This window comes from Vulpes lagopus, chromosome 17, assembly GCF_018345385.1.
Source record: "Vulpes lagopus strain Blue_001 chromosome 17, ASM1834538v1, whole genome shotgun sequence".
Classification (NCBI taxonomy): Eukaryota; Metazoa; Chordata; class Mammalia; order Carnivora; family Canidae; genus Vulpes; species Vulpes lagopus.
The window spans coordinates 25,782,632-25,798,995 of NC_054840.1; the positions used below are offsets into that span (position 1 = coordinate 25,782,632).

General features: G+C 39.1%; 1 protein-coding gene across 1 annotated transcript in view; it reads left to right on the forward strand.

Annotated features, from left to right (window-relative positions):
• The window catches only part of MCF2L2 (MCF.2 cell line derived transforming sequence-like 2), a 183,353-nt gene that overhangs the window by 16,374 nt on the left and 150,615 nt on the right, over positions 1-16,364 (forward strand). The window contains exon 2 of the mRNA XM_041731529.1: positions 16,087-16,170. Within this exon, the coding sequence (XP_041587463.1) occupies positions 16,087-16,170 (84 nt within the window). The remainder of the gene's footprint in view (positions 1-16,086; positions 16,171-16,364) is intronic.

Here is a 16,364-nt window from a genome sequence, read left to right on the forward strand (position 1 = left end):
TCTCTCTTTATGTATATTATACATATTATATATATAATGATATGAATTTTATTCTTTTTTTTAAAAGACTTTATTCATGAGAGAGAGAGAGGCAGAGACAGGCAGAGGGAGAAGCAGGCTCCCTGTGGGGAGCTTGATCAGGACCCCAGGATCATGACCTGAGCCGAAGGCAGACACTCAACCACTGAGCCTCCCAGGTGCTTCCCTCCGCCTTTTAGGTGATATTATTTGAATTTTTGCTTGTTTGATAAGTAAAAGTGGCATGGTATTTATTTTAACAGAATTTTAAAAATTATTAGTGGACTAGAATAGTTTTTAATAAGTTTATTATTTGCTGTTTGAATTTTTGCTCTGTGACTTGTTTGTGTGTTTTTGGGGGTCAAGATATTTTTGAGTAGGTGTTTTTCAATGTTAAGTATATTAAGCCTGGGTTAAGTTTGTAGCAGGTATTTTTTATTTTCCAGTTTGCTTTTATTTTATAATTTTGTTTTTGATGACTTTTAACGTATAATGGATTTAAGATTTTATGTAGGGACACCTGGGTGGCTCAGGTTGAGCGTCTGCCTTCAGCTCAGGACATGATCCCAGAGTCCCAGGATTGAGTCCCATATCGGGCTCCCTGCATGGAGCCTGCTTCTCCCTCTGCCAATGTCTCTGCCTCTCTCTCTCTCTCTCTCTCTCTGTGTCTATCATAAATAAATAAATCTTTAAAAAAAAAACAACCTTAAAATCAATCAATCAATCACAAAAATAGAATGGTCTTTCAAACCTTACTCATCACCCAGCTCCAACAACCATCAATATTTTGCCATAGTGGTCAGTAAGATTTATAAAGTTTTATAAAGGCAGTGCTCTAAAAATAGTATCAAGGAGCATGTTGGAAAGCTAGGTATATGGAGTAACCCAGATAAGATAATTCTTAAAAATCTTAGTATATTTTAAGTTTACTAATGAAAGTAATCCATGCTTTTCATACAAATTGCACGTAGTATAGAAGGGTGGGAAATTAGAAATCAAAGTCTCCTTGTCCCCTGTAGCTTCGATCCCACTTCCCAGTAGGAACCACATATCTGTTCAGTATGCTTTCTCTAGGGCTTCCTCCATAAGTATGTAACTGGATGTGGCAGGCCCCCTTTCCCTGACTCAGAGGGAATGAGGTGTCCCTGTTCCTCTAGGAAAGGGAAAGATAGGGAAGATGAGATGGTCTGCAGCCCTTGCGGCCCCTTGGTCAACTGATGGGGTGTGGTGGCCCTGAGAGCTCCATCACCAAGAGCCCTATTATTCCCTTGGCCGCCCCCCCAGGCCAACTCTGGGGGAAAGTCAATTTAGTCTCATTAGCAAATACACCAGGATATTTGAGTGTTGACTTTAAAAAACAAAAACAAAAAAAACTAAGTCTAGTTCATATAAGGAAAAAATATCCCTCCCTTTAATATTACTTTGTTTTTATTTCTGGTGAAATAACAACCCAGATGCTTTCCTGGTATGGATACCTCAGATCCTTCTTGAGTTTGTAGGTGACTTCTCATTCTCCATTTTGCCCTGATAGGTGGGGGCAAGTGGATGGCTTCAGTGCATTCTACTACACAAGTACAAAACATACACAATTTTATTTTAAATAGGCTTGTATCCAGAAGTGCCAAAAAACTTTCTTTTTTTCTCTTTTTTCTCTACCTATGGTAGTAGTTTGTAGCAGGGAGGCTGGGGACGTTTGGGGAAAAGATTCATTTTCCATTGCCATTACTACTGAAGTAATCAGTTCTTTCCTAAGGAGAGTTACCTAGTACCCAGTTATTTCAGAATCTGTTGTTCAACATTAAGAAAAGACCGTCCTTTACTGGATATTTGATCTTGGTCAAATGGTGAAAGTCAGTGCATGGAATATAGGATTTTTAAGGGCTGTACAGTTTGTTCATGTAATAGAGATTCAAATGCTATAAAGAAAATTTCCAAGATTTTCCAGTCTGCCCTCTCCATAGAGTCCTGTAAGCTGCAAAAATATAATTATGGTCATTGCTGGGTGTGTGCAATTGCATGCACACTGCCATGTAGATTTACGTGGTTAACAAAGATAGCTCTCATGTTCGTAGGTGTTGTGATGCCAGCCAACCATTCATGACTATTCATATCTAAATGAATGGGTAAAGAAGTTAATGTTTAGTAGGAAAAAGAGCCTCCATATGGGGGAATCAGGCACTTTCCATATTGTTGATGGAAATGTAAAGTGGCACAGCTGTTTTGGAGGGAAAATTGGCTATATATAACAAACTATTGTTTAAAAATTACCTTTTTTGCTGCCCTGTATTAGGACTTTCAGACTTGGCATTTAATTGGAGGTCACATATTCACAATATCTAATGGTAGAGGCAAAAAGAGCTTTCATAATTTTTAGCATCTCGGGATCCCTGGGTGGCACAGCGGTTTGGCGCCTGCCTTTGGCCCGGGGCGCGATCCTGGAGACCCGGGATCGAATCCCACATTGGGCTCCCGGTGCATGGAGCCTGCTTCTCCCTCTGCCTGTGTCTTTGCCTCTCTCTCTCTCTCTGTGACTATCATAAAATAAATAAATAATTTAAAAAAATTAAGTTTTAGCATCTCAAATTTTCTTCCTCTTCTTAGGTACTTATCTTAAAGTACTTCACATGTAGTTAACACTGATAAAGAATTGGCTCTGAGGATTACTAAACAGCAGCCTCTAATCTTAAAAGACTTTTTGGTATAACCAATTTGGGGAAACATTTGGCAGTTTCTTACAGATTAAATATACACTTTTCCTTTGACTGAACAATACCACTAGTAGGGATTTATCCAAGAGAAATACAAACATGTGACCATACAAAGACCTTTTTTTTTTTCATACAAAGACCTTTACATAAATGTTCATAGCAACTTTAACAGCCATAAATTGAAACAGCCCAAATTGAAAAAACAAAAAACAAAAACAACCCTGAATGTCTATCAGCAGGAGAATGGACAAACTGTGACCATCCATACGTTGGGATACAACTCCTATATAAAAATAAATGAACTTCTAATACATACAACATGAGTGAATCTGAAAAGCATTATCCTGAGAAAGAAGCTAGAGACAAGAAGAGTACATACTGTATGATTACATTCTATGAAGTTTTTAAAAAGGCAAAACTAGTCTCTATTGAAAAATCACTTTAGTGATTATTTGGGGGTTAGGAATAAGTGTTGACTGGGAAGGGGCATTAAGTTACTTTCTATGGATGGAAACATTCTATATCTTGAAAGGAGTATGGGTTACATGGATGTATCCATTTGTCAAAACTCATTAAAATATACATTTCAGATTTGAGTGTTTCACTATATGTGAGTTTTACCTCCTGCTTAAAAATAAACTTTATTTTTTATAAAAAAGAATTTCCTGTTGCTCCTTGGCCAGTTGCAAGCCTTACTCAAATTTCAGCTTGAATCATACAAATAAAAATTAGAAGTTTATATACAAACTTATTTATTATTTGTATATTGCATATTGTGCTTTCTTTAAATCTTTGAGCATGACATTACTAAACAAAAACATTAAGTGTGAAGAACCAAGATAAAATGCATTATGAAAAATCAGCCTCTGAGTATACCACACTCTGTGCACAGCACAGTTCTGAAAGGTGTGCTTGCTTCCCCAAGTGGTAGTAAGGGTGGGAGGTCTCCATCAGATCATGACTGGCAAAGAACATCCTTCATTTTAGAATCATGATATTGTACTTGTACTTGGTCTTTAGAAGTAGTTCAGGAAACACTAGATTCCCCCAGGATTGGAACATTCACCATTTGCTGTGCCAAACCGTGTTGCCTGCCTGGATAGTGACTTCTGTTGGCTGCAGTGTTAAGCTCTGGATTTTGTTCCTTTGCAGCCTAGAGAAGTTGGAAGAAAGGAGGGGAGGATTGTGGTCTGGAATAAATTTTCTTAAGAGCATCCTTTAAAAAATTTATCCCTGTCTATTATTTTATTTTAAATATCCAGTGGCCTGATACATATCTCATGTTGCAATTCCTCTAAAAAAGAAAAAAAAAAATCTGATTCTCACCAACTCTAGGATTGCCGCCCCACATCTTCATTCACTTGTTTCCCTTTGTTTTCAAATGAGAAAGTCCAGTTACAATTGGGCCTGTAATCCTGTGAGCACTCACCAATCCAAAGGATAAACTCTCAGCAATGAAATGACCTTGAATGAACTTCAGTGAGATTAGTCAGGAGAAAGGATTAAACCCATTTATATGAGAGTACAGTGCTGAGAGGAATGAAGAGAAAGCAAAGTGGCACCATTTCCTGGGATCCAATGGCTTCCTGGTGTGAGAAGTGTGGGCAGCAAGACCCCAGATACTTACCTTACACCTCAGTGCGGATCACAGAGGCAGAAATGAGGGCTTACCACCATTTCCTGGGAAGTTGCACCAGGCTAGAATATATGGCAGAACAAGGTACTGTGAAAGCAATGATGCCTTTCTTTAATGTATGTTTTGTTATTCATCCTCATTCTCAATGGAATAATAATTTATTTAATAAATTTTACTTAAAAAATGTACTTGCAATACTGTTTCAAGTTTATTAAAAGGAGTTTAAAAGGACTTTTTAAAGAGCATTCATCAGCTGTTAACAATATTGTAGATGGTCATTTATTGAAAAATTTATATTAAAAAGATACCAAATATTCTGAAAAAATCAGGTTGTAGGATGGAATGTGTAAGTATGGGCAGCCCGAGTGGCTCAGCGGTTTAGTGCCGCCTTCGGCCCAGGGCGTGATCCTGGAGACCCAGGATCAGGATTGAGTCCCACGTCGGGCTCCCAGCATGGAGCCTGCTTCTCCCTCTGCCTGTGTCTCTGCCTCTCCCTCTCTCTGTGTCTCTCATGAATAAATCAAATCTTTAAAGAAAAAAAGAGAAAGGAATGTGTAGGTATGAATCCATTTTAAAAGGATATATGTCTATACATAAATATATGCATATTGACTATTATACACCAATAAGATAACTATTTAATTTGAGTTGAAGGAGTGATAAGGAGTTTTATTTTTCTTATTGTTGTTGTGTTTTTGTTTTTAAAAATAACCATCATATATTGCTGTTGTAAAATGAAAGTAATCCAGATAATGAAACTCATGTTTGAAGAAAAACGTTAAGTCTGAAAAATGTGTGAAATCTGACATGCTAAGACTTCATTTTTAAACATATGAACTAATAACAGATTGGTGGTTTAAGGGTAGAAAGAAGAAAAACACTTCCCTTCAGGGGGCTGGGGGAGAAGGCACAGTATTTCTGAGTATGCCTTACATGTATTTGGAAGCTAGTAAGACAGATGACAGATGCTCTAAGAGCTAAAGCAACTACTTGTTTCTAAGACTGTTTCTTTTATGGATGGGCTTTTTTATAATACCCCATCCCACTCTTTTTTTTTTTTTTTTGCCTTGAAAATGTTTATAATACATTCATTTCCCTTGATCAAGGTTAGGAAAAATGCTTAAAGAACTGTCTTGGGGACCCTGGGTGGCTCAGTTGGTTAAGTGTCTGCCTTCAGCTCAGGTCATGATCCTGGGGTGCTGGGATCAAGTCCCTCTCAGGCTTTCTGCTCAGCAAGGAAATCTCCTTCTCCCTCTCCCTCTACTGCTCCCCCTGCTTGTGTGCATGCACTCTCTCTGAAATAAACTCTTAAAAAAAAACCCCAAAAAACCCCAACTGTCTTGGTCTCTCTTTATTCCTCTTATATTTCTTGAAGAAACTATTTCTTCAAGAGGGGGGAATTACTGAATAGAGAAGCATGCTTTATCATCATTACAGTATACTTTCTGAATCAATTCTTATACCATATATGATATATAAGATATAATACATATACTATCTTATCAAAGGCAAGAGCTATGATGCATTTGCTAATTAAGAAAGAACAACTTGGGCAGCCCGGGTGGTGCAGCGGTTTAGTGCCACCTGCAGCCTGGGGTGTGATCCTGGAGCCCGGGGATCGAGTCCCACGTCAGGCTTCCTGTATGGAGCCTGCTTCTCCCTCTGCCTGTGTCTCTGCCTCTCTCTGTCTCTATGAATAAATAAAATCTTAAAAAAAAAAAAAGAAAGAACAACTTGTGTTAATCAGATTTTGCTTTCCATTCTTAAAACACATAGGTACTCGCCTGTGCATGCACACAAATCCTACAGGGTTTGAATTCAAGTGTAAATTATTGCCCTAATTTTGTTAAAGTTGAATCATAAGGGCTTTACAGTTTTGTTAGTAGGGAAGAGAAGAAGTAATTTGAAAGATTATGAAGAATTTCTGGATTATAAACTTATGACACTACATACAAGTTGTTGCTTTTCTTCTTTCCCCCACTATACAAGGTTATGTTTTCCTACATGCTTTAGCTGTCAGTCATTTTATTCTGTGTTTCAAGACAGCAATGAAAATTTGAGTATCTTAATGTAGGGTTTGGGCGTGTCTAAATGGCCTTTCTGATATTACTGTGATCTTACATTCATTCACTGGCTGTATTTATTTCATGAATTGTCTGTTCTTAGTTTGTTTCATGTGGCTGCTGTAATAGATGATCACAGACTTGATGGCTTAAAACCGCAGGAATTTATTTTCTCATAGATCTAGAGGCCAGAAGTCCCAAATCAAGGTGCTGGTCTCTAGAGGCTGCAGGGGAAATTTATTTTCTTGGCTGTTTCAGGCTCTGATGTCTCCAGGTCTGTGCTGGTTTGTGACTGCAGCATTCCAGTCTCAGCCTCTATCTTCACACTGTCTTCTCCCGTTTCTCTCTCTCTTTTAAACTTTATTTTAGAAGGAGAGAGAGTGGAAATAGGGAGGGGCAAAAAGTGAGAATCTCCGGCCGACCCTGCCTGAGTGCAGAGCCTTGTGGGACTGTCCCACGACCCTGAGATCATGACCTGAGCTGAAGTCAAGAGTTAGATGCTCAAATGACTGAGCCACCCAGGTGCCCCTCTTTCCTTCTCTTATAAAAATACATATGATTGCCTTCTGGGCCCACCCGGATAATTCAAAATAGGCTCTTCCTCTCAAGAGCCTTAACTTAATCACATTTGCAAGTACCCTTTTTCCACATAAGGTAATATTCACAGGTACATTAGGACATGGCCATATTTTTGGGTGGGGGATACTATCCAGTCTACTGTTGCTCTTTATATTCTGGGAAGATAAGCCCTTTATCAACTATATATGCTATATATGCTAATTTGTTATTTTTTGAGGTTGTTCAAGGTATGTTTGCTCTGCCAAAGTAGTTTTTAAATGAACTTTATCAGTCTTACTGGTATTTCTGTCATACTTTGAAAGGCTGTTCTGATTCCAGTATTATAAAAATATTCTCCTATAGTTTCTTCTAGTATTTTTATGGCTTCATGATTTAACCTGGCTGGAGCTTATTCTTTTGGCAAGAAGGGAAAACATGGATACACTAGCTATATTAACTCAGTTCTTAAAACGATTAGATAAGGTGGATGTATTATAATTTCCCCCATTTTCAAGTCAAGAAATTAAGGCTCAGGGAAATCAAGCAACTTGCTTGAGATTAGTTTACTGTAAATGACAGAGCCAAGATTTGAACCTAGGCATTGTGGCACCAGACATAATGCTCTTAATTACTATACTTGATTGATGTCTTTTTGTGACCAGCAGATTGGCTCAACACTATTTGTTGAATAATCTCCCTCTGGCCCCATGTGAAATGCCACTTTTATCATATACTACATGTTTATATTTTGACCTAATTCTTTTTTTTTTAATTTTTATTTATTTATGATAGTCACAGAGAGAGAGAGAGAGAGAGAGAGAGAGAGAGAGAGAGGCAGAGACACAGGCAGAGGGAGAAGCAGGCTCCATGCACCGGGAGCCTGATGTGGGATTCGATCCGGCGTCTCCAGGATCGCGCCCTGGGCCAAAGGCAGGCACCAAACCGCTGCGCCACCCAGGGATCCCTATTTTGACCTAATTCTAATTTCTGTTTTGCTCCTGAGTCCTTCTGAACTCAAAGCAAATTCCATCAGACTTATTTCATAGTGAAGAGAGAAAGGTCCCAAAAGGGGAGTTTATAAGCAGAATTTCAATGCAAACCAGCAATGCATGGCAAGAACACGAGTATTTGTGAGAAATCTATTGTAGTATCTTTGGGATCATAGCTCAAAGGACTGAATGATCAATTTAATTAGCTTCTATTGAATCTTTTATACACAAACTGCTTTCACATGTTATTTTAACTAATTTAGATAATATATGTAAAGCATGTAGCACAGTGCCAGTAGGCAGTAAGTGTTCAATACATGGTAGTGTTACTCCTCACAATGGCCCTCCAAGGAGATAGTAATAATTATTCTTCATTCTCATTTTACAGAAGGAGAGCCTGAAGATACGAGGGGCTGGTTAGTGGCAGAGCTCAGATGCAAGTTCAGTTCTTTTCATTCTGTTTCCATACCTGAATGAATGAATGAATGAATGAGTCAATAAATCAATCAAGAGAGGAAGGAAGGAATGTTTGCCAGAGCTTCCAGGACATTTTCTTAAACAACAAAAAATTTGTTTACTCATCATATTGCTAAAAAGTCTAAAATCCTACTGTTTTGATTCCTTTGTGTTAAGATATTTTTTTCTCTAGGAGTTTTAGAAGGAAAAATACAGAAACGTTTGGAAGAATACTATGTTAAATGATTATTACTCATATCAGGTCATTTCATCGCCTCATCTTATATCATATTATATTGTTTTGCCCAAGGCACTGCTTCCAGACCATAAACTTGTAATGAATCCAGGGCTAGAGTGGGCCAAGAATGAGAGGGCATAGGCATGAAGGAGCCCACCCAGAGCAGTGGGGCAGGCTTGAGGTAGAGCTATGCTGGAAGGAGAGGTAAGGAGGTTATCAACAAGCCAAGGCTGGCTTGTTTTCCTTTTGTGTTGACCTCACAATCAGCATAGAAGGAAGAGTTTATACCATCCAGGCCTCAGTTTCAAGAACACTTTGAACACACAGATATGATTATTTTTTTGAATGATTAGAGAAGCAGACAGTGAACAACCCAAACACAAACTTTTTTCTTCCTGAGTTGCATTTTCATAAGCAACAGGAAAGGACCAAGAATAGTCTAAGGCTTTGGAATCAATGTTGTGCTTGGTTCTCTGTTGAATCGGCAGCATCAGGAGAGCTTGTTAGAAATGCCTACTAAATCAGAATCTGCATTTTAAAACCCATCTGATTTATATATCCATTATAATTTGAGAAGCACTCCCGGGGGCAGGGTACTAATTAAAATGCAGGTGAGGCATTTGAAATCCAGTGCTATAATGGGAGAGCCTTATGGAAAGAGGGGATTAAGTATTTTCACAGATTTTGTCAATTTCCTCCAGGGCCTTGATTGCTTTTTATTTAGAATACCCCAATTGGCAGAGAGAGCTCAGTTTCACCTGTCCTGGAGTTATGAAGGGCTACAAGGGAATGTCATCTCCAGCTATTGTTGCTAGGGAAACTCATAGCAGAGAAACTTCCGTCTCTACAGTGCTTGTCTCATACATGGGTACAATGTGAAATGTCAGCAGAAATTAAGGAGCTTTTATTTATTTATTTATTTATTTATTTGAAATTAAGGAGCTTTTTAAAAATGTATCAACTCTGTAAACGAAAGGAGAAAAGGGCTTTGGATAAGCATTAACAGAAATGCTATGCTTAGTAATATCTTACCAGTTCTCAAAGCAGTTTTACTTTTTTTTTTTAAGATTTTATTTTATTTATTCACGAGACACACACACACACACACACACACACACACACACACACAGGCAGAGGGAGAAGCAGGCCCCATGCAGGGAACTCAACGTGGGACTTGATCCCCAGTCTCCAGGATCAGGCCCTGGGCTGAAGGCGGCACTAAACCGCTGAGCCACCCAGGCTGCCCCCTCAAAACAGTTTTAAACAGGCATTGCAGAGCCTGGAATAAGAGTACAAATGGAAGCCCACATGCCACAATTAAATAAAATATGTTTTATCTTCCTACCTACCTTACAACATACTCTCCTAAGAACAAGATTAAAATATGTCCAAAGCTGTGGTTTTTATGTGAGTAAAAGCCAGAAAATAGCAATGATGACCAAGTTGAATTATTGCATGTGCCTGAGTGTTGTGTTGATGGGCCTGTGAAATTTGGATGAGTGATAAAGATATCTGTAATCTGTAAATCATTAATTAATCCATAAAATATATTTTTTCTTGCCTTCATGTCAGCAAAATACTGTTGTTATAAATTGAGATTTTCACATAATTTGAGCTCTGTTAGGAGCTGTGATCTAAAGTAAATGTGACTTGAGTAAAATGTAATTGCATTCAAGGAATTCACATTTTGAATATATGTATTTGTCTCCTGAATTGGAAGGAAGAAAAAAGGTTGATGCTTGGTAGTACTGGGCATGAGATTTCATTATATAAGAATCTACAGCATACATGCCATGTGAGAGGAAGGATTTGATGTGATAATTAATTTATCTCTTCTCTTACCTAAGCACTTCCACTGCTCCAATCTTCCCAGCACTCAGAAGCAGTTTCTGTCTCTAACACCAGCAGCGGCACAGCCCACAAACCAGCACAGCATTGGATGCAGTCGCCTTTTCCTTTGAGGACATAGACCAAGAGATGCGGAGAAGTATTTCCCTGGGGCTCCAGTGGTATTAAGAGAATAGATGTATAGGGCTGCAGTGTGCCTTGCCAACCTGAACACTGGACCTTGAATGACAGAGCCACCCATGTGATCTTTAACATATGGGAGTGATATGTGGATATATGTGATATATGGAGCTCTCAGAAGTGTGGGGCCTGGGGCACAGGTCACAGGGAAACTTTGGGGGTGATGGAAACATTCCATATCTTGATCTGTTTGATGGTTGCATGAGTGTATATGTTTATCAGAATTCATCAAACTGTACACTTAAGATCTGTACACTGTGCTATATGTAAATTATACTTCAATAAAATCCTATCAGCATAAAAAATAAAGGCTACCAGAGCATACTTTTTTCAATGTAAGCTAAAGAGGGTAACCACAGTGTGATTCCATTATTCTAACACAAGTATTCTTTTCTCATATGCCCGCACACATATGCACAAATACACCACATGCTTTCTTCTTTTTTTAATGTGTCTACAATCCCACCTCACATATGGCTTTTATGATCTTGATATGATATCTTAAATATTTTTCTTTGGAGGTGGTCTTCATGATTATATAATGGTTGCTTTCATTTTTTCAGTCTTATAAATAATATTCTAGTCTACCTTTTTATGTATGAAGTTTTCATTTTACTATTTTGTTGGCATAAATTTCTAAATATAAGATGAAAGGGCAAAGGATCACGAAGATTTTAATTACTGTATATTGAAGCTCTATATTGTAATGTTTAAGATGTTGGACTTTGGAGTTCAGAAATGAGAGGGATTCAAATTTTGGCTCTGCTTAACCTGAGATGAGCTACTGCAAATCTAGTTCAATATTGCCTTTAGCATTGTTTTGGATTAAATGAGATGCTGCATGTAAAGGGTTTGGCATGTAACTATACAATAATCACTGGATAAAATATTGTGAAACTACTTTCTACTCCCTAAGGAGTAGAAAGTGTATGTACTAGTTTTTCAACAAAATCCCAGCATTGAGTATTAGAATCTCAGTAATTTTATGGATGAATGAGATACTCTATTGCTGTTTTAATTGCATTATTTGACTAATAGTAAGTTGGACATCTTCTAGTATTCTTGCTTTTAAAATTCTAAATTTTTCCTTTAAAAAAATTCTTCCACCTGCTTTTCTGTTGCCTTTTTTTTTATTTTTTATTTTTATTTTTTTATTTTATTTATTTATTTTTTTCTGTTACCTTTTATTCATTGTTAATTTACGGACAAGACTTCAGTGCTGTCTTATGTTTCAGGTTAAGCATTGCTATAGCACAGGGGCCAGTAAAAGAAGGAGAAATGGTTTTGTGTTATGTCTGACCAGGCCAATTAAAAAAAAGAGCAGTGAAACAGCATATCTCAGGGAGGTGGCTTTTCCTACCAGCCCAGCAACTGATTTCTCAGAGCTTTTAGTCCCTAAGTGCTTTCCTGGCAGTCAAGTCTGGTCTAGTTGAGGGGGTAAGAGGGCAGGGTGGGCCGGAAGAGGTTCATTTTAGTGCAGGGATGCATTCCTTTACTGTGATTATCCAACCCATTAAATGAGTTAATCTGTGAGGTACACTGATAGGGCTGGCTCACAGCTGGTGCTCCATAGTGTTACTAACAGAGAGGCGTGCTGCATAGAGGTTGGGACGGGGGATCCTGGCCCCATTCCTAGTCCAATAGGTGGCAGACTCTTCCATTTTTCCACCAGATTCTCAAAGTAGAAATGTGGCAGCCTCTGTCAAACTTGGGACTGCCTTCCCTTTTCGGTCCAGACCAAACTTTGTTCCCCTAACTTACTTATGTATTTAGCAATTTGGTTCTTTTTTTCTTCAGACCATACTTAAATCTTTTAAATCCCAATGTGACTGAAATTTCCAAACAGCCAGAGTGGGAGGCTAAGGGTTTCACTGCCCTTTATTCCTGACCAGTTGCAACATGCAGACTGCAACTAGCTATTATCAGCAGTTCCCTACTCTGCTGTGAGGACGGCTGCAATCAGTGGGAAAGGTCCTGCCCCAGAGCTTGCATGGCTGTCTCTGATTGGACAGTGGGCAGCACAGGGGTGTTGTTTGCTTCTTTCCCAAGTGAGTTTCCATGGGATGTGCTGGGCTGTTATTTCATCACTGGGGAGGTTGTGTTGGGCCCTCTGATGCCCTTTACATCTCTGGAACTTTGGTTCCAGGGTAGCATACAATCACACACCTGCTTCTCAGGGACAGAAAAGGGACAAGTTTTTCCCTGATCTATTTGTAACTTTGCCCAGGATAGAAATTGTGTTGAAACTGAATTATCACGTCCTCTGGCTTATGTGGATTGAAAGAGAAAAGCGTCTTTCTAATCCAGGCACATCAAAACTACCAAATAGCAAGCAGGAAACCTCCACACAGGACCAAAGGGCCAGGCAGAGTGCAGCAGGCACCACCACTTTGGTGGGTCTTCACTGGTCATGCCCAACTATTTCTAGAGAAGTAAAAGCCATTTCACTACAGAGGACACTGAGGCTTAGAGTGTTCTTGCTTTGGTTGTCTAGCCAGAAGTTGGCAGAAGTAGTCCTTCCCATGCAGAGCTGTCTGGGTTCTTTCCCATTGCAGAGAAAGGTGCTCCTTTAGACCAAAGAGTTTTTTTGGTCTTCCCTTCCCTACCCATCTATGCAGGAGTGGGTGGCAGGGCTTACCAGCAGCAGGAATAGTCTTTGTGTCTCTTTTGGTCAGAGTATGAATGTGCCCTGTTTGGGGCTGAACTGAGCTTGCCCTTCTTCCAAAGGCCCATAGATGTCAGGCATCACTAGAGGCTGGGTGTGTCTGAGGTCATCTCCATGCTCTGGGTCAGCACTGAGTCTGAGAAACTCACATGATATGTTGTGGCTGGCCAGGTGGGGTCCTGAGGCTCCTTTGTGGGGAAATCTTCAAGGACAACCCTGTCACTCCCTCGTTGGGGGCCATGCTATCTCAGCAAAGGCAAATCAGCTCATTTCTCTTCTTGAAAAACAAATTGCACATTTTAGTCCTGTTCACTTGGTAACCCCAAATGGGAAAAGTGGGAAAAGTCTCTGTTGGAAGTCTGGGAAAATTCCCATGATGAGAGACACTAGTAATCTTCTCAGGGGTAATAGAAGATAGCACTCCTGAAGACCAAGGGTCTGGGAATTGCTATCACGGAAGGTCGAGATTTGTCCTCTTAGAGTCAGGTGATCCCAAGCTGACCCTGGCTCCATGCTTAAATTATATGACCACAGGGAAGGTCAGAATATTTCTGGGTCTCCATTTCTTCATTTAAGAAATGAGATGGGTTGGAGTATGGCTGGCTTAACTCGCTTCTGTTGTTCATTTTCAGATCTTACCTATTTAAAATGTGTAAAGTACACCTCAAATATTGAAGTACAATAACAATAAACTGCGTCTTATGATCTTGGTTTTTCTTTTGGCTCATTATCTCTTAAATATACTCCCTCAAGTATGAAAAAATAATAATCTATTTTTAGGTATGCTACTTTCTTAGACTACTGGGAGATTATATTCTGAAAAAGTCTTCAATTGCATAACTTGTATTCCTGCTTAAATTCTCTATATTGGCCTCCATTTGTAATTTATATTTTATTATGAAAAAAAATAAAACATGTGCAAAAGAATTGTATGGGTCCCACAGACCCATCATCCAGCTTAAACAATTATCCATATTGGTGAATCTGATTTCATCCTCTCCTCCCCCGGCTCCATACATTTTTGGCAGGAGGGAGGGAGTGCTTGAGCATTTTTAAGCAGATATAAGAGTTAATATCATTTTATTGTTAAATACTTTTAGTTTCTGTATAAAACCGAGAAGGCCCCCCTTTTTGCCAAACATAAAACTACAGTGCCATTATAGCACCCACTAAACTTAACAGTGAAGCAGGGGTTTAATGAATTTTTAGTGAATTCAGAGTGGAAAGATTAAGAGGGATGAAGGAGCTCTGGCCTGAGTTTATCTGCTTTCCTCCAGAGAAAGTGGTAGATTCATTGAGAAGGGTCTTGGCATTTAAGCTCTCACTTGCCCCAGTCCTTACAAGACTTTCAGAGGGTGCTTGGGTGGCTCAGTAGGTTGAAACTCCCATTCTTAGTTTGGCTCAGGTCAGGAGTCTGCTTGAGATTCTTTTCCTGCCTCTCCCTTCCCCTTTACTCCTCCCCCTGCTTGTGGGAATGTGTGCACTTGCATGCTCTCCCTTTCTTGAATGAATGAATAAATAAATAAATAAAATCTTTAAAAAAAGACTTTCAGAAAACAAATACAGTCTAGAAAAGCCTTTCTAGACTAAGGAATATAACTAGTATTTGCTATCTACTGTGTACATCCCCATATACATCATCTCCTTTAACCATCACACTAAAGCTAAGAAGTGGAAATCAAGGTCCTGGGAGGAGCTTCCAAAATATAACCTTCTGACTGCAATGTTGCAATATCATACCATTACCCTGACTCTAGGCTGAATCAATGGGAGATTCCTATTTAGCATTAATATACAAGACTATTTGACTGGTGCCTTAATCTTACCTGATGTTTAACTGCTATAGAAACAATAACCAGTTCATTTTTTGAGATTCTCTGGGAAATGGTTAAATGAGAATAATAATATCTCAGGCAGTGAGAGTATGAAAATGTCTTCCTCTTTCCAGTCCAGGTTAAGAATTTCCATTCAGTTTTCTCCTCTCTTTAATCCCCTTCCCCCAAATGGGTAGAATGCAAATCGTAGGGCTTACAGATCACTCTTAGAGTTAGAGGACATTTGTAGGTTTGTACTTGAAAGGTTCAAAGTTTTGCCTTGGAAACCTGTAACTTTTTATTCAGTATCTTTCATCAGCAAAATGAGAAGTCCCTCCTTAAACATACTTGGCAGTGGGAAGGGCCCCTTGAAGTATTCTGGAAGGGAAAAAGTAAGGTAGCTAAGGAGGGAGGCAAAAAGGAAGGAATGAGGGAGGTAAGGGGACAAAAAGCAAAGAACTTTCATAAATCTCTAATGGATTTTATGACCCAGCTTGAGATGAACTCTGGTGACTTCTGTTGTTTGTGTTTAAGATGTCCTGCAGACCTAAAGGAGTAGAGAGATCCTTGAGTTCAGGCCTTGATAATGAGATTATCCCAGCAGCTATATTGTGAAGCTACTCAAGCTTAAGCTTCAGGGTCCCTTCCTTGCATTGACCCTCCTAAAGTCTTGTAAGAGGCTCTAGAATGCTCCTGTGCTCATGGGTATAAGTTTCAAACCACACATAACCCAGATCCATTTCTTGCATCTCAGGAATAGAGTTCTCATGAGAATTATGTACCTATAACCATATCTAGATAAGTCCCAGATTTCCTTAGTAGTGAAGCTTCCCTTCCCCTTCTCCCCCCCTTCTTCTTAAATTCTCTTTGTGATTTTCACAGATTTAACCTAATTTGTATTTCATTTGTGCAGATGAAATTATGCAGCAGGAAATCAGGCCCTCGGTGGCAGTGGATATAATTGAACAACTTCACAGACAGTTTGCCATTCTCTCAGGTAAGGAGCAAATTAATTTGTATTTCAGATTTTGTTACGGGGGGTCTTGTTGGGTGGGCTCAGGCTCTTGAACCTTGATGAATGGTATACTCAAGTCTTAGTCATCCCTTCAGTTTCTCCCAGAGCTGCAGTGAACAGCTGGAGGAGGGTCAGATCTCATAGATGTCATTCCTGTTGCTATTGGGTGGAATTTC